Source organism: Hyla sarda, chromosome 4, assembly GCF_029499605.1.
Source record: "Hyla sarda isolate aHylSar1 chromosome 4, aHylSar1.hap1, whole genome shotgun sequence".
Classification (NCBI taxonomy): domain Eukaryota; kingdom Metazoa; phylum Chordata; class Amphibia; order Anura; family Hylidae; genus Hyla; species Hyla sarda.
The window spans coordinates 71,611,001-71,636,327 of record NC_079192.1 but is presented as its reverse complement, the minus strand read 5'-3'; the positions used below and the strand labels follow the sequence as shown (position 1 = coordinate 71,636,327).

Here is a 25,327-nt window from a genome sequence, read left to right as displayed (position 1 = left end):
GCTGATCATTGGGGGGGCCCAGAAGTCAAATGAACACTAATGCACTGCTAATTTTGGGCTAATTCAATTTATAAAGGGGCCGTCCAAATGAGAGCACCCCTTAAACTCATAGGGACTGCAATGCGATAATAGTTTTTTTCTATCATAACGTATTGTGCCAAGTAACAAACTCACCTGCCCTTGGTCTTAATATTTCAGTTCTTCCTAATTTCACATCAACTTATCTGCATCTAGACAAAACGTAAACATTTAGATGGAAACATCAAGATGAATGAATGGCACTGCATATCCCGTCATTTCAATGTATGCAAATAGAAGAGCTATGAATTATTTGCATATTTATGTACTGTACCTGTGTCTATAGTAAAATCTATTTACCTTGGTGCATAGAGTAAAATCCTAATATAGTTAATAATCCAAGGAGAGAATGGAAAATGAGAACCGATGTAGTTCATCTCCAGTGTTGTCTATTTGTCACCGTCAAGGAGGCAACTGCGACCCAGGTTTTATATAAGGAAAAAGTCCTAAAGAACTAGGTTACTTTTGGTCTGCTGGGACCCTAGAAGTGCTCGAGACAAATAGGGATGACCTGAGAAATATCCTACAAAGGACAGAAGAGCCCATATAGGACATAAGGCAGAGCTGTAGCTTGGGCAAAGGATAAGTTTGGTGACCTAGACCCAGCTTGGACAGTGCACAGTGTATTGCTGATATACCAGTGGTCTCCAAACTGTGGCCCTCCAGCTGTGGCCCTACAACTTCCATCATGTCCTGGACAAAAGAGCCAATAAAGGACATAAGGCAGAGCTGTAGCTTGGGCAAAGGATAATTTTGATGACTAGGCCCAGCTTGGACAGTGCACAGTGGATTGTTGGTATATCAGTGGTCTCCAAACTGTGGACCTCCAGCTGTTGCAAAACTACAACTTCCAGCATGCCCAGATAAAAGAGTCTAAGAAAGGACATAAGGAAGAGCTGTAGCTTGGGGAAAGTATAATTTTGATGACCTAGACCCAGCTTGGACAGTGCACAGTGGATTGTTGGTTTACCAGTGGTCTCCAAACTGTGGCCCTCCAGCTGTTGCAAAACTACAACTTCCAGCATGTCCTGGACAACAAATAAGATCGGTAACCTAGACCAAGCCTGGACAATGCAAAGTGGCTTGTGGCATACCAGTGGTCTCCAAACTGTGGACCTCCAGCTGTTGCAAAACTACAACTTCCAGCATGCCCAGATAAAAGAGTCTAAGAAAGGACATAAGAAAGAACTGTAGCTTGGGGAAAGTATAATTTTGATGACCTAGACCCAGCTTGGACAGTGCACAGTAGATTGTTGGTTTACCAGTGGTCTCCAAACTGTGGCCCTCCAGCTGTTGCAAAACTACAACTTCCAGCATGTCCTGGGCAACGAAAAAGTTTGGTGACCTAGACCCAGCTCGGACAATGCAAAATTGCTTGGGGGCATACCAGTGGTCTTCAAACTGTGGACCTTCAGCTGCTGGAAAACTACAACTTCCAGCATGCCCGGACAGCCAACGGCTGTCCGAGCATGCTGGAAGTTGTAGTTTTGCAACAACTGGAGGTCCACAGTTTGAAGACCACCGCCTATATCATAACAAATGACAAGTTACAATAAGCATTGACTAGAGAACCGGGTTGTATTACGTACCACTACCCTCTTTCGTCCGCCCTGAATTATTTATACAGATTATTTTTTTTTTTTTTATTCTATATTTGTTTTATAAAAACAAGATAAAACCCACATCTGGAGCACATTCCTATCAAGGAGGCGGCGGCAGAATTCGGTCAGGGATCCTAGAACCTCTGACGTCTAATCCATTCATCAATTGCACAAATGGCTCTCAGAGGCGAGGGAGTTAATTGTTTTTTTTTTTTTTTGGTGAAAGAGCGAGAGAGCCTGCATTGCATTGCAATGACAAGCCAGGCTCGCTGTGTCTCCTCTCGTTCATCCAGCAGGGGTCACTCTATAGCTGAAACTCAGGCATGAAAAAGCAAGCTACTGAGCATCAGCAGTCTCTGGGAAAAAAAAAAAAATCTCCTGAATCCCAGCTGCTTTTCGACACAGCTACATAGCAGTGTAAACCTTCACAGCTATATAGAAAAAGCAGGCGACACTTGGGTCTAAACTTGGGGTTCTGGACATCCCCATTCTTGGCCTCATGGCATCTGGCAGCACCAAGGAGTAGATGGGACTGAGGATGGACATCTAAGGATGGCAGGCGGTGGTGGGCAAGGCTGGTTAGGTATTGCGAAGATTTTGCACAGAAGTTCTATACCTTCCCTTGCAGGCTGCAACATCTACTTCCCATTACATCCAATAGCAGGAATTCTTCTTTGATCCGAATCTCCTTTTGCAAGCCACAGAAGACTTTTTTTTTTCTCTTCTTCTTCTTCTTTTTCTTCTTCTTCGACCTCTTCATCCATATAGAACCCTATGAAGAAAACAAGGAGATAAACTTTGTCATAAAAAAAGGGAATAAAAAAAAAAAAAAAATCCCCTATATACATATATACAGAAGGGGAGGGTGGGGGGATCGGTCTGGCAACAGGATGGTTTGACACAGAGACCTGTATGGACCATGAAGGAACTGCTGCTTCACAATTAACAGGCAAAAAAGGAGACGTTTCCCGAGACAATCCCTGAGAAAAGGACGAAGGAATCGCCGGGAGAGACGGAGGATGGGTAAGTGAAGTTTCTGCCTTGATGCTTGCAAGGACCATTCGGGTAAGAGGGGGAAATAAAGCTAGCAAGTCTGGTTTTAAATGCTGGAATTGCCATTACTCTAGCCATAAAACATGCAAGGTGATGCTTTGCTCAGTTGAGTGCATGCACCAATGCAAGCGCAGTGTAATACCTGTATATTTCAGGGCTATACGGACATGCCTGCATACAGACAAACATGCATGGAGACATATAGCGTTCACCTGGATGATACGATAGCTCCTGTCTGGAACTGGTCCTATGAAGATCAGTCTAATGAAACCTTTAGACATATATCTCCTGCATCTATAGACCTACAAAAAATCCATCCATTTCTAGTGGCATACACCTGTAGGTAACAGCAGGTACATCTAGCTCTACCTTATAGTAAATAGTATCATTTCGATGACCACCTGTGCTGACCACTCCATTTTGATGACCACCTATGTTGACCACACCATCTCAGTTATCCACAGGGCTGTACTGCCTCCTCATCCAAATTGTTCCTCTCCCTTTATTGACTATTGTTCCAACTTGATCCCCTGGACTTAGTGCAGAAGTTGCACAATGTACGGTGCTGGTTAGCGTTGCATGGTTCTCTTTCCATGCACAGTATTACAGACAGACCCGAAGCAATGACTACAGTGTATGACAGTCGGAGGAGATATGCCATGTTCAGGCTTCCTCCACAGTGCCAAAGGATTCATTCCCAGCTCCTGAATCTGATGCATTCATTGCATAGAGAAGCCTCTTTAGTAGCAGACAACAAGGAAATGCCAGCTGGGGGTTTTAACATTTTTAACCTGTTCTCTTCCCATCGTGGCCTTTTTTAGATTTTACAAAACGCCCATGTCCTATAGAAATGAGGCTAAGATTGGAAACAAGGAGCCAAGACTGCATTATTTCAGAAACCCCCAGAAATGTCCCCTATGTCTCAATTGTCTCTTACTCCGCAACCCTGCTACTATATAACCTCTCCTATGCAATCTTTTTATTGAACCTTTTCCACTAGCAAAAATATGTGTTTCTGTTCCACGAGCACCATTAGCAAGGTCAGATCTACTCCTCGTTCTTAAAGTCAATGGACAGGGGAGTGAAAAACATGGAGCGATAGGAGTAGACTGTGCCCCTTCAGAGTGAATAGATATCTACAAATAGTTGTAGCCTGAATGGGTTCAACCCCAATTTGACCAGCTTCTTTTCCCTGTATAGATCGCTCCATTGCAAGCAACAATATGCAAACACTGCATCACTTTAATTAAATTCCAGCCACTAGGAGTTGTATACAGGGGGGAAAAAGAAAAATTCATTCAGTCATTACCCCATCCCATCATTGCTTATTGTCTATGGTCCCCTTGCAGGGCAAAAGGATTCAAACTCTACCTTAACTAATCTGGGTTAGTAACCGTTACAATAATAAGTTATCCTATAAGTATGGTACCAGATCGCAACATACATGTATATGTTGAGCAGGGTTAACATGTATGCATGACCAATTACATAGCTTGATGCCCTGGTGACTGGCAGGTATGTCAATGCCATTGGGTACACTTTAATTTTTTTTAAATTCTTTTTGTTCCACAATTCCAGTTCAAAGGGTGTGGTAATCTATTTAGGAATTATGATGGTGCAGTCTGAAGACCCCAATGATAATAGGGCTGCATTACACCAAGCCTCAACATGATCTTCTCATTCTGAAGCTTGCAGGGCTTATTTGTTATAATGTGACTAGATTAATAAGATTAATATAATTGCAAGGGGTGGGTGGGAGTTATGAAGAAAGCTCAGTTCATCCATATTGTCCTCTTTTACATGATTTCAATCCCTTGTATCCTTATGTTTTTGCAGGGTTCCAACCGATGAATCAACTGAAAGGCATGAGTTTATCCCTGGTTTTGCTACCTGTACTATTCATAGTGATTGTTGTGGGGGCACAAAAAGCTTGTCCAAAGAACTGCCGGTGTGATGGGAAGATTGTGTACTGTGAGTCCCATGCCTTCAGAGACATCCCGCAGAATATTTCAGGTGGCTCACAGGGATTGTCTTTACGTTACAACAGCATCCAAAAGTTGAAGTCGAACCAGTTCTCTGGCCTTAACCAGCTGGTCTGGCTTTACCTTGACCACAACTATATTAGCTCGGTGGATGAGGATGCCTTCCAGGGTATCAGAAGGCTGAAGGAGCTTATTTTGAGTTCTAACAAAATTACCAATCTAGCCAATGCCACTTTCCACCCTGTCCCTAACCTCAGAAATTTGGATCTATCCTACAACAAGCTTCAGGTGCTCCAATCTGAGCAGTTCAAGGGTCTTCGTAAGCTTCTGAGTTTGCATCTACGGTCCAACTCTCTGAAAACTGTGCCAGTTAGGGTATTTCAGGACTGCCGCAACATGGAATTCTTGGATGTGGGTTACAACCGGCTCAGGAGTTTGTCTCGCAATGCCTTTGCTGGTCTCCTGAAGCTGAAGGAGCTCCACCTGGAGCATAACCAGTTCTCTAAGGTGAACTTTGCTCACTTTCCTCGTCTATCCAACTTGCATTCTCTATATCTGCAGTGGAATAGGATCAGGTCCATTAGCCAAGGATTAACTTGGACTTGGAGTGCCCTGCACAACCTTGACCTGTCAGGAAATGACATACAGAACATTGAACCTGGGACCTTCCAATGTCTCCCCAATCTACAAAAGCTCAATCTGGATTCCAACAAGCTCACCAATGTCACCCAGGAAACCATAAATGCTTGGATATCTCTGACCTCTATAACACTGTCTGGAAACATGTGGGAATGCAGCAAAACCATTTGCCCGCTGGTTTTCTGGCTTAAAAACTTTAAGGGCAACAAAGAGAGCATCATGATCTGCGCTGGCCCTAAACATATCCAAGGTGAGAAGGTTATTGATGCCGTGGAAACATACAATATCTGCAGTGAAACCCCTGTGTTGGTGACCGAAAGAGCTTATCAAACAACCAAAGCTCCCCCAAAACCACAATTTGTACCCAAGCCTACAGTGTACAAGTTGGTGAGTGTATCTCCAACTTCATACACACCAAGCCCTTCTCCTGGCCTTCAGACACCCATGGCAGAACAAGAATACGAGCATGTTTCCTTCCATAAAATCATAGCCGGGAGCGTGGCACTTTTCCTGTCTGTGGCTATGATCTTATTAGTCATCTATGTATCATGGAAAAGGTATCCAGCCAGCATGAAGCAACTGCAGCAAAGCTCCATGATGAAGAGAAGGCGGAAAAAGGCCAGAGAGTCCGAAAGACAAATAAACTCTCCATTACAGGAGTACTACGTGGACTACAAACCTTCCAACACAGAACCCATGGATGTATTGGTTAATGGATCAGGACCCTGTACATATACAATCTCTGGCTCCCGGGAATGTGAGGTATGAAAAACATGAAAAACCTTGAAATGATACTAAACGTTTTGCTGCTGTTAAAAGTCGAGGTAAAATCTGTGACATTTGAGATGTTCCCAATCTCTAAGATGAGTTACCAGGCTTGATAGTTTAAAAAAAAAAACTGAGTATTTTTTTATACATTTTATTGTTATCATTGATAGACTTTCTGAATCCACTTTGGTGTGAGGTTGGTTTTAATGAATGCAGCAATGTTTTTTTGTATTTTTTTATTTATTTCTTTTTTTTCCCTGGGAGCTGGGAAACGTGAAGGAAGTCCGTTCAAGGATGACATACAGTATGAATAAGCCTTTTTCCGATGGCAGGAGAGAGTGCTTGCCAAGTGGGGCAGATAGGGACAAAACCCTAGAGATCCTTTAATGAAAAGGGCATTCTGTGCCTGTTGTGAGATTTGTTGGCCCTTATTGCTCAGTTTTTTTTTTAATGGACTAATGAAAGGATTTATCCAATATTAAAAAGGGATTAAAAACAAACAAATAAACAAACTAACAATAACATCACAAAACATACAATTTTTGTTTGGTCTGGAAATTCAAGAGGAGCTAAAGCCAAAGATAACAACCCAATTTGTTTCTTGTTTCACGGACAAAAAGACCGAAAAGATCTTGTTTGCTTTTACTAACATATTGATACATTTACATATGATTTGCCTTATGGATAAGATAAGACTGCCTTACTTCCAAATGATTGACAGTCACGAATCCTTTGTTTTTCTGTAACGTTATATGAGGACCAATTCTAACTAAACCACATATTGAACGCAAATGAAAATGGTTTTTGCTGCTTCTTATTAAATTAAAAACAATCTTTTCCAATGGGTGATTGGGGACGACTAAATTTATGGATATTCATCTGGCTGCAGAGGTTACACAAAATCCTTTCAGTATTCCACGCCTGATTGCTCAGGGAGGCTGAGCTGGTTTAACCCTTTCAGTTCTGAAGGGGTTAACAGCAGCTTGGCACATTCTGTGTGTGTTTCATTCTTTCTTATTTAAATGCTGGTAAACCGGTGAAAGGTGGGTTGGGTAGGGAGGGGGGGGGGGTTGAGGGTGTACTCGGAGATGGAAAAATAGTTTTTTTTTTTAAATATGTATTTTAATATTGAAAACATTTACAATGCAAAATGATGGCATTTCTTGTATGTTGAATCGAAAGGACTTCTACGGCAGTACTGTTGAATGTGTAATAAAAGGGAAGGGATAGTAGGGCACACAGCTGGGCATTCACTTGGCATAATGTAGGCAGCCTGATCCCCCTGTGACTCAATGTGGATTCTCTGAACGCCCCCTATTGGTCAAAAAGACAGCTGGGAGGCTGGGAACCCACATTCTGCCAACTGATCAACCCTGAGTCCATTGCCCTTCCACTGTGTTGTCTGCTTGGCTGCTGTTCCAATACTGGCAGTGCTGAATAAGCCCGTCTGATGTACAATATGTCAAATTTACACATGTTGAACTTGATTCATGTGACAGACGTAATCTCTTTCCTGACAAAAAAAAAAATGTGATCAAACTCAATTCTGTGTTTTGTCTTCCTTTGATAATTCTTGTTCAGGGTAAAAGGGTTTGGAATGAGATGCAATGGTAGATTGTGGAACATGGACAGACACACATAGTTGACTAGGCTAACCATAGACTGAATACACAGTGTTTCCAGAAGAGGATAATGTCTAGATACAGCATGTGATTGCGTGTTCTTACATAAATGTCTATATATAAGAGGTAAGCAGGGCTGGGGTTGTTATTGGGCTAAACATATGATGATGGGAAATCACAATGTGCTTTTTATCAATTTCCAAAAGACTTATAGTATTATAATAATAATAATTATTATTATTATTATTATTATTATTATTATTGTTATTATTATTATTATTATTATTATTATTATTATTATTACTATCTATTTGTTATTTGGAGTTCCCTTAGTTCCAGGGCACTGTACTTATGATAAAACATACTATCTTATTAAGTACTATATACTACATAAGTAGCACTTTAGTTATACAGTATTTCTCGTCTTTAGCACAAACTACCTTAGTATCACATATTATACATGTCACTTACATGTCTACTCAATTTGCTCCTATGAACACATACAGTACTACACACGATATATGTATAATAATTTTATGCTTATGAATGTATAATAGCATAGTAGCACATAGTTATGTGTGTAGTATAAACTTGTAGCACACTAGTTATTCCTGTTATACCTGTAGTTATACTAGTTATATCTGTAGTCTACACTCGTAGCTAAGAATAATAATAACAATAATAATAATCATCATGTATATATATATATATATATATATATATATATATATATATATATATATGTATATATGTATATATATATATATATATATATATATATATATATATATAGTAGAAGATAGTCGCAGCACTCCAGATAGTTGAAAAAAATGTATTGGCCCTATCTGGAGTGCTACAACTATCTTCTTCTACTGAATTTTGGGGTCCATGACCGGGACCAACTGGCCGCTTGCACCTAATTCTACTGCACCCTTTTGCTTGGTTGTGCTGCTTATCTGTTATTTTTTGTATATATATATATATATATATATATATATATATATATAAATATATGTATATAGCACTTACAAATTACGCAGTAATTGACAATTAAGATTATGCAGCATTAATGACATTACTTATATGTGTCGTTGTGTTACTGTTATTATCACATACTACTTAGGTTGCACATTAGTAATATGTGTAGTCATTTCAGTCTTCTGAACACAAACATTACTATATTAGTTATATCTGTAGCCAGATCACATACTATATCACATACTAAATTAGTAGCAGATCACATGCTACATCACATACTTAGTTACAGATCACATACTACATTACTGATCACGTACTACAATACTGATCACGTACTACATTACTGATCACATACTACATTACTGATCACATACTACATTACTGATCACGTACTACAATACTGATCTCATACTACATTACTGATCACATACTACATTACTGATCACGTACTACAATACTGATCACATACTACATTACTGATCACATACTACATTACTGATCACGTACTACAATACTGATCACATACTACATTACTGATCACGTACTACAATACTGATCACATACTACATTACTGATCACATACTACATTACTGATCACGATCTACATTACTGTTCACATACTACATTACTGATCACGTACTACATTATTGATCACGTACTACATTACTGATCACGTACTACATTACTGATCACATACTACATTACTGATCAAATACTACAATACTGATCACATCGTACATTACTGAACACATACTACCACAAATACTTCAATACTAATAACATTCTACATTAGTAGCAGATCACATACTACACCACATAGTACATTATTGATCACATACTACATTAGCAGAACATTACTTATATGTGTAGTTGTGTCACTCCTATGATCATATACTACAGTAAGAATACACTAGTGATATGTGTAGTTGTGTCATTCCTATAATCACATACTACAGTAAGAATACATTAGTGATATGTATAGTTGTGTCACTCCTATGACCATATACTACAGTAAGAATACACTAGTGATATGTGTAGTTGTGTCACTCCTATGAACATATACTACAGTAAGAATACACTAGTGATATGTGTAGTTGTGTCATTCCTATGACCATATACTACAGTAAGAATACACTAGTTATATGTGTAGTTGTGTCACTTCTATGACCATATACTTCAGTAAGAATACACTAGTGATATGTATAGTTGTGTCATTCATATGAACATATACTACAGTAACAATACACTAGTGATATGTGTAGTTGTGTCATTCCTATGACTATATGCTACAGTAAGAATACACTAGTGATATGTGTAGTTGTGTCACTCCTATGATCATATACTACAGTAAGAATACACTAGTGATATGTGTAGTTGTGTCACTCCTATGACCATATACTACAGTAAGAATACACTAGTGATATGTGTAGTTCTGTCATTCCTATGATCATATACTACAGTAAGAATACACTAGTGATATGTGTAGTTCTGTCATCCCCATGATCATATACTACAGTAAGAATACACTAGTGATATGTGTAGTTGTGTCACTCCTATAACCATATACTACACTAAGAATACACTAGTGATATGTGTAGTTGTGTCATTCCTATGATCATATACTACAGTGAGAATACATTAGTGATATGTGTAGTTGTGTCATTCCTATAATCATATATTATTGTAAGAATACACTAGTGATATGTGTAGTTGTGTCATTCCTATAATCATATATTATTGTAAGAATACACTAGTGATATGTGTAGTTGTGTCATTCATATGAACATATACTACAGTAAGAATACACTAGTGATATGTGTAGTTGTGTCACTCCTATGACCATATACTACAGTAAGAATACACTAGTGATATGTGTAGTTGTGTCATTCCTATGACCATATACTACAGTAAGAATACACTAGTGATATGTGTAGTTGTGTCATTCCTATGACCATATACTACAGTAAGAATACACTAGTGATATGTGTAGTTGTGTCACTCCTATGATCATTTATTTATTTATTTATATAGCACCTACAGATTCTGCAGCGCTTACAATTATGGGGTACAAACAAAGACAAGTATCAGACATAAAATTACACAATAACTATTCAAAGAAGAGATGTGGGGATATATTGAGGATATGTTGGGGATATGTTGAGGATATGTTGGGGATATGTTGGGGATATGTTGGGGATATATTGAGGATATGTTGTGGATATGTTGAGGATCTGTTGAAGATATGTTGGGGATATGTTGGGGATATGTTGGGGATATGTTGAGGATCTGTTGAAGATATGTTGGGGATATGTTGGGGATATGTTGGGGATATGTTGGGGATATGTTGAGGATATGTTGAGGATATGTTGGGGATATATTGATGATATGTTGGGGATATGTTGGGGATATGTTGGGGATATGTTGGGGATATGTTGGGGATATGTTGGGGATATGTTGGGGATATGTTGGGGATATGTTGGGGATATGTTCGGGATATGTTGAGGATATGTTGGGGATATGTTGGGGATATGTTGGGGATATGTTGGGGATATGTTGGGGATATATTGAGGATATGTTGAGGATATGTTGGGGATATGTTGGGGATATGTTGAGGATATGTTGGGGATATGTTGGGGATATGTTGGGGATATGTTGGGCATATGTTGGGGATATGTTGAGGATATGTTGGGGATATGTTGACGCCGATAAGAAACTGTTTTAGGCCTGTCTGAAGAGATGTGTTTTTAGGCCACGTTTAAAACTATGGATGTTGTTGTTTAGTCTGAGGGATTGAGGGATAGCATTCCAGAGAACCGGTGCAGCACAAGTAAAGTCTTGGAGAAGGGATTGAGACGTTCGGATTATAGAAGATGTTAGTGTGAGATCATTAGCAGATCGGAGAGAACGTGTAGGATGGTAGACAGTGATGAGAGAGGAGATGTAGGGAGGTGCAGCATTGTGGAGAGCTTTGTGTGTGAGACTGAGGATTTTGTACTGTATTCTGGACTGAATTGGTAACCAGTGTAGTGACTGGCACAGGGAGGAGGCATCGGTGTAGCTGCTGGAGAGGAAGATGAGTCTGGCTGCGGCATTAAGGATGGACTGGAGAGGAGAGAGTTTGGAGAAAGGAAGGCCTATAGTAAAGAGTTACAGTAGTCGAGGCGGGAGTGAATCAAAGCAATAATGAGAGTTTTAGCAGTTTCAATAGTGATCATATACTATAGTAAGAATACACTAGTGATATGTGTAGTTGTGTCATTCCTATAATCATATACTACAGTAAGAAGAATACACTAGTGATTGTGCTCGGGGCTTAAAACATGACAACTTACCAGTAACCACCTTACAATAACACATAAATACCATATACTTAATAAGCGGCTGAGGTGTGCCATAACCGCAAATGAAAGTGTACCCTGTAGTAGAAATGGAAAAGAAAAGGTAGGGTTGGGTGGGTGCATGAACACAAGACACGCCCGAGGAAATGGATTGTGGGCATTATATAGGCCCATGCCCCTCCCACAAACTCAGCCCTGCAGGTTTAATCACATGTTCCAATGTTCCAGCATAACTTCTGAATGGCTGGAGATATTTTTATGAATCTCGGGATATACATGTTTAAATGTAAAAAAAAAAATTTAAGGAATGTCTTTATAGCCCTAGAGTAATACCGTGAGGAGATGTATGGGAAGTTCCATGTAAATTTACAGGATTTTCAAATAAATCCCCTGATGGTGTTAGACTCAGGCTGCAAAATATGCTCGGGAGTTTTAAACATCCTGCTGCCAGACCAACTCCATGGTAAAGTATGATCTAACTGTCCAGCAGGCAGGTTCAGAGAATAGTTAGTGTGGAGGTAGGGAGAAGGGATGGGCCAGGTGGGGATAGAAGAGTTATTGAGGGCTGAGAGGAATGTGAGGGTGGGGAGGGAAGGCATCAGTGTGGGGGAAAAGAAAGGGTATAAGAAGGACTGGAGTGCAGGGAAAAGAAACAGCTTATCGCTGCTGGAGCTTCAGAAGACTGAGACAGCTGGGTGGCATGCAATATGTGTGCCATCCAGATTTCCCAGTGTTCTGAAGAGCTACAGTATGTCTTTCTTACCAGAAAGTTGTTCTCTTCAGTAGACTGGAAAAGCTGAGGAAGTACTGTGAGCCCTGTGCTTTGTACTTTGTGCCGTCTAGCTTTTCCAGTCTCCCAAAGAGCTGTGATATAGCTTCAGACAAATATTCACAAGACTGAGAAAGCTAAGTAAAAGGCATTTCACTGTGCAGGATTCACAATACTCCCCCTAGCTTTATAATACATATACTGTATATATATATATATATATATATATATATATATATATATATATATATGTACCGCATATACTCGAGTATAAGTCAAGTTTTTCAGCACAATTTTTTGTGCTGAAAATGCCCCCCCCCCCCCCCTCGGCTTATACTGGAGTGAACAAAAAAACGCTTCTGGCTTAGCTGTGAGGGGATGGGCCAGGCCATCCATCTTCAGCCATCTATGCTGAAGGGACCGTCTGGTGGGGAGGGTTAGTCGTTCTGGGCTGTCCATCTTCACCGGGAGGCCCTCTTCTCCTCTCCGGGCCGGCCCCGAACTAGTGACACAGCATTGACGCCACCGTGCAGGGACGTCGTCAATGCAACGTCACTAGTTTGTGGCCGGCCCGGAGCGGAGAAGAGGGCCTGAAGATGGACAGCCCAGAACCACTAACCCTCCCCACCGGACGGTCCCTGCAGCATAGATGGCCGAAGATGGATGGCCCGGACCAGCTAACCCTTCCTTCCCATCCAAAAGGAACAACTGGGGAGATGAGTAGAAAACAAAAGGGGGGTCTGGATGATGATGAAGGGATTGACAGGCGGTGATGATGAAGGGGGGGTGATGACGAGGGGGATGGTGATGAGGGTGATAATGACAGGGTGATGATGATGTGGGTGATGATGAGGGGGTCTGGATGATGACAGGGGGATGCTGACATGGGGGGGGGGGGATGATGTATTTCCCACCCTAGGCTTATAGTCAAGTTAATAACTTTTCCTAGGTTTTGGGGTGAAATTAGGGGCCTCGGCTTAGGGGCCTCGAGTATATACGGTATATATATGTTTTACAAGTTTAACAATGCAATTCTGCCTTCTGTTACATTTTATAGATTTCCTTTATTACTATTGATTTATTACTATAACACAATAATATAATAACATTACTATGAACAACAAGTTTGGTGTCTTAGATATATTGATGGTTATGAACAATGCTAATTTTGTCCAATACATTTTCTGTCTGGCTGAAATGATGGCCTCTTCCATAGATAGTAAATAACTGATAACAGAGAACAACTGCACACACTCAACTAGAAACTGGAGAATGAGATACAAATCTATAGACTCTTAACTGATGGGATAGATATTTAGAAATTCTTTATGAAAAATCAATAGCCATGAATGGTTCGTGGCAACAAAACTTACTGACTGCATTGATCTTGGCGGTATTGTCATTTGGTTCCTGTATGGCCATTATGCTTACTGTATGGCAGCATATTGTTCTCCTTAATAGGTTTGACTTCTTCTAGGAGGATAACAAACCTTCATCTTCGAGGTCAAAGAAACCTACTGGACTATTACAAACCAATTTATTATTTACTAATATTAAAGGGGTATTCTTGGAAAAAAAAACTTATATTTTTATATATATATATATATATATATATATATATATATATATATATATATATATATATCAACTGGCTCCAGAAAGTTAAACAGATTTGTAAATTACTTCTAGTAAAAAAATCTTAATCCTTCCAATAATTATCAGCTGCTGAAGTTGAGTTGTTCTTTTCTGTCTGGCAACAGTGCTCTCTGTTGACACTTCTGTCTGTCTCGGGAACTGCAGAGAGTAGAAGAGGTTTGCTATGGTGATTTTTGCTTCTACTCTGGACAGTTCCCGAGACAGGTGTCTTCAGAGAGCACTTAGATAGAAAAGAACAACTCAACTTCAGCAGCTCATAAGTACTGAAAGGATTACATTTTTTAAAGTAATTTACAAATCTGGAGCCAGTTGATATATATAAAAAAAAAGTTTTTCCTGACTAACCCCTTTAACAGTATTTCCCAAACAGGGTGCCCCCCAGCTGTTGTAAAACTACAACTCCCAGCATGCCCGGACAGCTGAAGGATGTCCGGGCATGCTGGGAATTGTAGTTTTGCAACAGCTGGAGGCACCTTGGTTGGCAAACAATGAATATTAAGCATAGCACCAAGAAAAACAAAACAATCTCAGTGTTTCAAAATTGTTTTGAGTAAAAGACCAATTTAAAGGGGTATTCCAGGAAAAAAAACTTTTTTTATATATATATATCATCTGGCTCGAGAAAGTTAAACATATATGTAAATTACTTCTATTAAAAAATCTTAATCCTTTCAATAAATATCAGCTGCTGAAGTGGGGATTTGCTTCTAAACTGGGCAGTTCCCGAGACACGTGTCATCAGGGAGCACTTAGACAGAAAAGAACAACTCAACATCTGCAGCTCATAAGTACTGAAAGGATTAAGATTTTTTAATAGAAGTAATTTACAAATCTGTTTAACATTCTGGAGCCAGTTGATATGTAAAATACATTTTTTTCCTGGATAACCCCTTTAAAGGTATTTTCTATAGTGCCATGTGCCAGCTATATGGCATTGACAGAGATGTTAGCACCAAGGGCACACCTTATCCTCCAACCTACGCCCATATCTCACTTAATTCTTAACCTAGTATGAGACCTTTTGTCCAGTGTTTCCCAGGCAGGGTGCCTCCAGCTGTTGCAAAACTACAACTCCCTGAGCATGCTGATAGTTGTAGTTTTGCTACAGGTGGAAGCACCCTGGTTGGAAAACTCTGCTGTATTATTGGATAGTATAGGGTCTGCAAGTTCCCAGGTGGCATGCTGTTTAAAAATAATCTATATTTTGTCCTGATTTTCTCTATAAAACTGGAGTTTAGTGTCAAGTGCCATGTGCCGACTTTATGACCAGTAAGTGGCGCTCCAGCACTAGCACCAAGAGGACACCTAATCCTCCAACCTATGCCCATATGCCACTTAGTTTTAAACTTAATACCAGACCTCATTAATGCTATAGCGTTCCTCTAGTCCACTGTTTTCAAACCAGGGTACCTCCAGCTATTGCAAAACCCGAACTCTCACCAGTTGTATTTTGTAACAGCTGGAGACACTCTGGGTGGGAAAACTGCTCTAGTCATTGATAGTATTGTGACTGCAACTGTCCAAAGTGGTTCCCAAGCTGCTGATATTGCAACAAATTGCTGGTCCCAGTCCCACATGTATTAGGGTGCATGCACACCACGTCTTTACTATACAGTTCCCGTATACGGTTTCAAGTTAAAAACCATATGGAACCGTATAGAAAACCGTATGCATTGACTTAAAGGGGTACTCTGGTGAAAACTTTTATTTATTTTATTTTTTTTTAAATCAACTGGTGCCAGAAAGTTAAACTGATTTGTAAATTACTTTTATGAAAAAATATTAATGCTTCTAGTACTTATTAGCTGCTGAATACTGCAGAGGAAATTCTTTTCTTTTTGAAACACAGAGCTCTCTGCTGATATCATGAGCACAGTGCTCTCTGCTGACATCTCTGTCCATTTTAGGAACTGTCCAGAGTAGGAGAAAATCCCCATAGCAAACATCTGCTGCTCTGGACAGTTCCTAAAATGGACAGAGATGTCAGCAGAGAGCATTGTGCTCGTGATGTCAGCAGAGAGCTCTGTGTTCCAAAAAGAAAATAATTTCCTCTGTAGTATTCAGAAGCTAATAAGTCCTGGAAGGATTAAGATTTTTTAATAGAAGTCAATTACAAATCTGTTTAACTTTCTGGCACCAGTTGATATATATATATATATATATATATATATATATATATATTAAAAAAAAAAAAAAGTTTTCCATCGGAGTACCCCTTTGACATTGTAAACCGTATGTCAAATGCATCATCCAGTTTAGCCCGATTTGCGTCTTATACTGTTTTGTCCGTTTTTTTTACCCGTACCCAAAACCGTAGACTACCACGTTTTTTGGTCCGGGTGAAAAACCGTATTAAACCATGTAAGTTTTTTTTAACATGGGAGTCAATGGGAACCGTACAGAACCGTATGTGCGTATGGTTCCATCCGCTTTGCATCATACGTTTTTTTTACTTTGCACAGTTTTTTTTCTTGGAATTTCAACCAAACAAGTGAAACTTTATTCAAAATGGAGTGAAAAGTTAAAAACTTTTACATTTTTTTCTTAAAAAACTGATGCAACCGGACATCATTTTTCAAACCGTACACGGTTTTTACCTGTATACGGGTTGAAATTTGTACACCCGTTTAGTCAGGTTTTGAGGAATCTGTTTTTCATCAAAAACCTGATACAGGAACTGTATTGCAAAAACGTGGTGTGAATGCAGCCCTATTTAGAGTAAAGCACAAGCTTGGATTGTATTCTATTATCAACCAAACACAATTATTCTATATTCTATTCTTGTTCATTTACAATATGTTTTTTAATTGTGGTCCCCAAGCTAAAATTTGTTGGTCAGCCACACAATACATGTTGCAGGAATCGGCCATTAGACTGTGCTGTCTGGACATACTTGGAAATATTGAAATTAATTAAATTATTAAATTAAATTGAATTATTAAAAATGACCAAACTGATACCTGTCCTTACCTTTAGCCTGTCCATCATGGTCCTGGACTATCATAAAGCCTTATGTTTTCTGTACATTGGTGGAAATTTATCCCAGCCTGTCCAGAGAAAAAGTTGCTGAGTTGCCCATAGCAACCAATCAGATTGTTTCTTTCATTTTTCAAAGGCAAAAAAATAAAAAATAAATAAAAAAAGGATTTTTCCTGCAGCGCTGGACCAAATGAATTTCAAGAGATCAGACTCTTAAAGAGTATAATCGGGTAGCGTTTATTATAAGCTCATCAACGCGTTTCTGGCCCTTCATCAGGACAAGGTGCCAGTTATTTGCATTTGATACTACCGATGACTTCAGGGAGTGTTCGGAGGGATTGTGAGCCAAAGACCCACTCTACATGCGAATAAAGTTGTTGTGCTCTTAGCATAACACAACATGATGAGGGAGATTCACACCTTTTTCTCCTACACTATTGTTTTACTGTACTTCACTAGGGGCGCGTTCCCTTTTTTTTCCTCCTTTTTTGTCTTTCATTTTTCAAAAGGCCTCTGAAAAATGAAAGCAGCGATCTGATTGGTTGCTATGGGCAACTCAGCAACTTTTCCTCTGGACGGGTTTTGATAAATCTCCCCCGATGATTGACTTTCAAGATGAATATGAGATCTCCTTTAGCTCCGTACATGCCTCTGGCACCGATTTCTGTGAGTAGGTGGAGCACACTTTGGTTTATTTCACTGAGTTATTATAAAAGACTACATAAGTGACGCAAAAGGAATACTGGGGGAGATTTATCAAAACCTGTGCAGGGGAAAAGTTGCCCAGTTGCCCATAGCAACCAATCAGATTGCTTCTTTCATTTTGCAGAGCCCTTGTTAAAAAATGAAAGAAGCGATCTGATTGGTTGCTATGGGCAACTGAGGAACTTTTCCTCTGCACGGGTTTTGATAAATCTCCCCTACTGACTCGCTCTAGAGCAGTGGTCTTCAACCTGTGGACCTCCAGATGTTGCAAAACTACAACTCCCAGCATGCCCGGACAGCAAACAGCTGTTAGGGTGAGCTGGTCCGAGCGATCTATGCTGCAGGGACCGTCCGGTGGGGATGGTTAGTCGTTGCGGGCTGTCCATTTTCACCGGGGGGGCCTCTTCTCCGCTCTTCTCGCCCGGCCCCAGAGACGTTCATGCGCAAAGTCCCTGTGCGTCATCGTCAAGGCAACGTTACTAGTCCGGGCCCAAAGCGCGGAGAGGAGGCCCCACCGGTGAAAATGTACAGCCCGCAACGACTAACCATCCCCACCGGACGGTCCCTGCAGCATAAATTGCCCGGACCAGCTCAACCTAACTTCCCGCCGAGGGGTGGTGAGTACAAAACAAAAAGGGGGGGGGGGGGGGGCTGGATGATGACGAAGGCCGCAGTGGTCTTCCGGACTTGCTGGGAGTTGTAGTTTTGCAACATCTGGAGGTCCGCAGGTTGAAGACCAGTGCTCTAGAGCATTCATCGCAGAATAGAAAGGCTGGAGAAATGGGTGGGGGAGCAGACGGAGACGACACCCTGCGCCTCAATTGTCTTTTTCAGTACAGGTTGCCAGAGTAACAGATAATCACTTCTGGTTATTGTACAAGTATTATTGTTATTCTTGCTGAAGTTATGACTATCCTCCTTCAACACATTTATTATTTGTGAAAAACTCCAAAAATCTACAGATGTTCACTGATATATTTCACAAAATAGGTAAAGATGGGAAGGAAATGGACGATTGCAAGTAAAACCCATCTGAAGTTCTTGACATGCTAGAAGATAGCATTGGTGGGAGTCCATGAGCTTGGGAACTGGTTGGTTGCACAAAGGGGGGTCATCCATGATGTTTCGGGAAGCCATTGTACTCCATTAGAGCTCTTCCTCTTTGGAAGATTCAGACACATATCTAATACTGCGACTATTTAGAAAATAATGGGATGGAGAATTAGAAAAGTTTGGGGATTTGGGGGACATTTAGATTCTTCACAGACAATGGCCGTCCCTTTGGTTTAAAAACCAGTAAAGGTCTATCTCACTTTGACTTGTCAAGGAGGATACAGTAGGTTAACTTTTACTTGAACTGAATAGTAGCCCTGAAATGTGTTTTTGTTTTTTTATATTGGTTTTCGGCCACAGCTTGAAAAGAGTGTCAGTCCTTGAAATCCCATAAAGGGTACGTTCACACATACGCAGATTTGATGCGCAGGATTTTCTTCTGTAGATTTCAATGTAAACTAAATGACTGAGCACAGCTTCTAATCGGCAGTTACAGATCCCGTATGTGTGAACGCACCCTAAAAATTCATACCTACTAAACAAGGTAATAAGAATCAAGGTCTAGAGCCAATAAATTGACATACTTTATGTAACGCAATATTAAACCGTCTATTGGAGGCAGTATTCATGAGAATATTTGGGCTGATTTCTGGTAATTCTCCCCTCCAGCAAACAATCGGCCCAAAGAGCAATGCCAGTGTGAAAAGCTTATATGTTTCTTTTGATCTCATTTAACAAAGTATGCAGCATGTTATCGTAAGGGGTTTTATAGCATGTAGGGCATTCAGGTGGCATCAAGGATTGAGATAACATAGGACTTGTAGCCTACGTGAACATTAAAATCCCAGTGATGGCAAAAGCTACTGAGGGCTGTTGAGTTTTTAGCAAACACAATAGGTTTTTATTATAGTGTATTATCTAGCTACAATGGAAAGGTCCACTTTTTTTTTTTTGGAAGTAGAAGGATTCGGCACTCGTACCGTGATGTGGTGCTCATGGACCAGTAAGCATATGGTAGGTAGAAGAAATCCCGGCACACACGAGTGGATGCAAATCCCCTGGAGTGTTTATTTACAGCATGGCATAGCATAGCATGACAATGTAGCGACACGCAGGATGCGTTTCGCCCAGCTCGTGGCCTTCATCAACTGATCAGTTGATGAAGGCCACGAGCTGGCCGAAACGCGTCCTGTGTGTCGCTACATTGTAATGCTATTTCTTCTACCTACCACTTTTCTTTTTGAACTTAGAAGGTTTGCTCATGACTTAAAGGGGTACTCCGCTGCTCAACATTTGGAAAAAACGGTTCCGAACGCCGGAGCTGGCGCTGGGAGCTCATGAGGTTATAGCCCCGCCCCCTTATGATACCACGCCCCCTCAATGCAAGTCTATGGGAGGGGGCGTGACAGCCATCACGCCCCCTCCAATAGACTTGCATTGAAGGGGGTAGGGCGTGATGTCATGAGTGGGCGGTTCTATGACGTCACAAGCTCCCAGCGACACCTCCAGCATTCTGAACAGTTTGTTCCAAATGCTGAGCAGAGGAGTATCTCTTTAAAGGTCAAAAGTGGAAACGTGGCTAGACCAAGAGATGACCATATGCCGGATATGCACCTGACCTTTGCTTTTTGATATAACAGGATGCAAACGCAGATTTTTAGCAGTTCCCAACCATTAACACATAGTCCCAGGGACAAAGACACTCCATAAAGATGCCTGGTCTCCTATTGACCCATCCCTTCTTTTTTTTTATCTATGGATTTTCTTATGTACAGTTCCCACTCAATTCAAGGCAAAATCTGATATCCATGGTAAACTGGAAATGAGAATTTTAACAAAACCATATTGTGTTATACAAGATAAGTAAGAGAGAAAAACTGCAGATCCTCCTTAAAGGGGTTATCCACCATGATGTGATTTTAGTACGTACCTGGCAGACAGTAATGGACATGCTTAGGAAGGATCCATGCTTGTCTTGGGGCTAAATGGCTATATTGGGAGATTACCGTAACGCTGTGGCTGTCTTTTTGTGAACTGGCTATTTCCTGTTGGAGTTCCCCACGTTGACCTACAAGTCCCATGATTCCTTGTTTGTAAGTGTACGGTCCCTTTTCTCCCTCCCACACATCAGCCACCCCACCTATTGAAGCACACTTGTGCTTCTTCCATGCAATGGACCAGTGCCTCCAGCTGTTGCAAAAATACAATTACTTGCAGAATGAAATTTAGTAAGGAATGGGCCCTTATTCCTCCTCGAAATGTAGATATGAATTGACAACTGGGTGTTTCCATTTACCTTGCCAATTGAGCGTGTCCCTTTGACATTTACAGAATTGAATGGACAATGTCAAAGTATCTAGGACAGGCGTCTCCAAACTGTGGACCTCCAGATGTTGCAAAACTACAACTCCCAGCAGGCCCGGACAGCCAACGACTGTCCGGGCATGCTAGGAGTTGTAGTTTTACAACATCTGGAGGTCCACAATTTGGAGACCACTGGTCTAGGAGCATATACTATTGATGAAGATAACAGAAACACTAAGAACTAAGTCTTATTACTGAAAAACTTCTATTTTGGTATCTTTATAGGTAGAATACCACATACTCTATAGAAGGAATCAGTGCTGTACAGTTTTTTCAATACTATTTATTACTGGTTGTGAAAAAACAAATCAAATACCATATAGAAGCATTCTCCCTTTAATATATAGTACTTTATATACCGTAAAGGTCACCATGGTAACTGGAGTTTAGGATGAAATCACCACAAGGGGGCAGGCTGCGCCGATGTTATGTCACCTAATAACAACATGTTTCACATGAGCTCTTTTTCCTCCCAAGCTTTCATGTTTATACGATTTAATGTTCTTCTTCACAGTGCGGCATGTGTTGCGCATTAATAAGGATCGCTTCCAGACGTCGTGTTTACGGGAACTGACACTAATTAATTGGAAAAGTGGATAAATAACAAAAATAATAAATAAATTAAAAATAAATTAAAAAATAACAAGCTCTATAGGATAAATAGCCGAAATATCTGTACAGGAAGGTAGCTGTGCCTGATAGTATTACCACCACTTACATCAAGGCTGTACTTTTCTATATTACTGTTAACCTTCAATTTATTGGCCTACTTGCAATCACAATCTTGATATCCCATATTGCGGAGCCACTTCATTGATCGTAGTACTATGTCATTTTATAATGCATCTTGTTCTTTTCCTAGACTGTCTATTCAATAAAGGGAATAGTAAAATATCTATCTATCTATCTATCTCATACCTATCTATCTATTTATATCATATCTATCTATCTAATATCTATCTATTTATCTCATTATCTATCTCTCTCTCTTTCATATCTTTCTATCTCATATCTATCTATCTATCTATCTATCTATCTATCATCTATCTATCTATCGCATTTCCATCTATCTATCTATCTATCTATCTATCTATCTATCTCATATCTATCTCAAATCTATCTATGTATCTATCATCTATCTCATATCTATCTATCTCATATCTATCTATCATCTATCTATCTATCTATCTATCTATCTAGCTATCTATCTATCTAGCTCATATCTATCGCATTTCCATCTATCTCATCTATATCTATCCATCTATCTCATATCTATCTTTCTTATATCTATATATCTATTGCATATCTATCTATCTCATATCCATTTATCTATCTCATATCTATCTATCTCATATCAATCGCATATCCATCTATCTCATCTATAACTATCTATCTATCCATCTATCTATCTATCTATCTATCTATCCATCTATCTCATATCTATCTATCTCATATCTATCTATATCATATCTATCTATCTATCTATCTATCTATCTATCTATCTAGCAACAGAAGAATGCAGCAGCACACTGCCAGCACAAGGATATAGGTGAAACATGAACATGCAGATAAAACATGGAGAGCTATACAGCTATGGTGTAATAGATGCAAATGTGAAACTATGAGATAGTGAGGCACTTAGCTCGCAAATTTGTCTCCGCCGGCGGTCAAATAGCTTGGACCGTCCCACCGCGATAAGGTGGCCTCATTGGGATGGACTCTACACTGTGAATATGCCTCTGTGTGAACAGTTCAGTAAGCATGGCAGGGTCTGGAACATCCAAGACACCTTATATACACACCTGATAGAGGTGGGTGGGGTGCAAGGCCAACATGGAGGTAGCCACTGCCCCGTATGTGCAATACAGACAAAGAATAAGTCAGCCAGCACTTTAGTTGATACCAAACTATTATATAGACCTGGCCTGCAGGTGCACGCTACTAGGCTAGATATACAGCAACAGAAGAATGCAGCAGCACACTGCCAGCACAAAGATATAGATGAAGCATGAATATGCAGTTAAAACATGGGGAGCTATACAGCTATGGTGTAATAGATGCAAATTTTAAACTATGAAATAGTGAGGCACTTAGCTAGCAAATTTGTCTCCAATGTCTTGGATGTTCCAGACCCTGCCATGCTTACTGAATTGTTCACACAGAGGCATATTCACACAGAGGCATATTCACAGTGTAGGGTCCGTCCCAATGAGGCCACCTTATCGTGGTGGGATGGTCCAAGCTATTTGACCGCCGGCGGAGACAAATTTGCGAGCTAAGTGCCTCACTATTTCATAGTTTTACATTTGCATCTATTACACCATAGCTGTTTAGCTCTCCATGTTTTAACTGCATATTCATGTTGCACCTATATCCTTGTGCTGGCAGTGTGCTGCTGCATTCTTCTGTTGCTGTATATCTAGCCTAGTAGCGTGCACCTGTAGGCCAGGTCCATATAATAGTTTGGTATCAACTAAAGTGCTGGCTGACTTATTCTTTATCTATCTATCTATTTATCTATCTATCTCATATCTATCTATCTATCTATCTATCTATCTATCATCTGTAATCTTTCTAAGTGAATGTATCTTAGAATGATTTTCTTTACTAAAACATGTTGTTTTTCCTAATCTGTTCCTATGTTCTAAATGTAACTTTTCCTTTCTTGAGTAATATGTTTTTATGAGAGCTGCCATCTTGCTTGAATTGTTTTTAACATCATTTAGAGAAATGCTTTACAGCAAGCAGAATAGTCTGGAGCAGACCCTAATAACGTGTATGGGAGAGTTTTCTAAACATGCTCTGTAACCTGCGCAGAGATCATTGTGCGGTTAGGAGGGGGAAGTTAAGCTCTTAACATCAGCTAATGTGAAGCACTGTAGATCCTGTCTTATTTATACACTGGTGTCACCTTTCATTTTAATCCTGTCTGTGATGATAAGGAGGACACTGCTACAAAGGGATCTATGAACAGGATGTGTCAGTTTAAAGGGGTACTCCGGTGAAAACCTTTTTTTTTTTTAAATCAACTGGTGCCAGAAAGCTAAACAGATTTGTAAATTACTTCTATTAAAAAATCTTAATCCTTCCTGTACTTATTAGCTGCTGAATACTACAGAGGAAATTCTTTTCTTTTTGGAATTCTCTCTGATGACATCACGAGCACAGTGCTCTTTGCTGATGTCATTATAATAATAACTCTTTATTTATTGTTGTCCTTAGTGGGATTTGAACCCAAGGCCCGAGCACCACAAGGCAGCAGTGCTAATCACTGAGCCACCATGCTGCCCTTAGCAAATATTTGGGGCCATTTTTGTTTTCTTTCGTTTGTTCGGTGCACTAGTGTGTGCCAGGACCAGCTGGTCAACATTTATCAAGATGCCTGCACCTTTTAATAAATTCTGGCTAATGCTTAAGTGTGACTTGGAGCTAGTGTGGAACGCGCTTGTCAGTCAGCTTGGCATGGCTGTCTGCATCTGGTCCCAGCTGGAGTGGTCGTTGCGAAAAACTGTGCCACTTTTGCAAAAGTCGCACTTCATAATCAGTGTGTAAACGCTGCAGCTCGGAAACCACGCCTAAACCATGCCAGCGCAGAAAGCCATGTATGCTAGGGAAAGTTGCATCATTAACTTTGGAAATGACCTTGATAAATGACCCCATTGTTTGGCTTTTCCTTACCCTGAAGCAGCACCATTCTAGTCCATAGGCTGAGTCTGGTATTGCTTCTTATTTCCATTCAGTT

At 40.1% G+C, this 25,327-nt stretch overlaps 1 protein-coding gene and 1 long non-coding RNA gene across 7 annotated transcripts in view; one reads left to right on the top strand and one right to left on the bottom strand.

Annotated features, from left to right (window-relative positions):
* Positions 1 to 2,450: 2,450 nt before the first annotated feature.
* Positions 2,451 to 25,327, top strand: part of LRRTM4 (leucine rich repeat transmembrane neuronal 4) — a 681,074-nt gene continuing 658,197 nt past the window's right edge. For 4 of the 6 annotated variants that reach the window (XM_056571383.1, XM_056571380.1, XM_056571382.1 and 1 more), the window contains exons 1-2: positions 2,451 to 2,702; positions 4,569 to 6,115. In XM_056571383.1, the coding sequence (XP_056427358.1) occupies positions 2,699 to 2,702; positions 4,569 to 6,115 (1,551 nt within the window). In that variant the 5' untranslated portion in view covers positions 2,451 to 2,698. Of the gene's footprint in view, positions 2,703 to 3,985; positions 4,118 to 4,568; positions 6,122 to 25,327 lie in introns of those variants that run through there. The other 2 variants (XM_056571385.1, XM_056571381.1) reach the window with 2 other exon arrangements.
* LOC130368099 (uncharacterized) lies at positions 7,211 to 17,480 on the bottom strand. The gene is made up of 3 exons (XR_008892285.1): positions 17,455 to 17,480; positions 14,202 to 14,350; positions 7,211 to 7,634 (listed from the first exon to the last, which is right to left on the bottom strand). It is a non-coding gene; the product is annotated as an uncharacterized LOC130368099 (long non-coding RNA).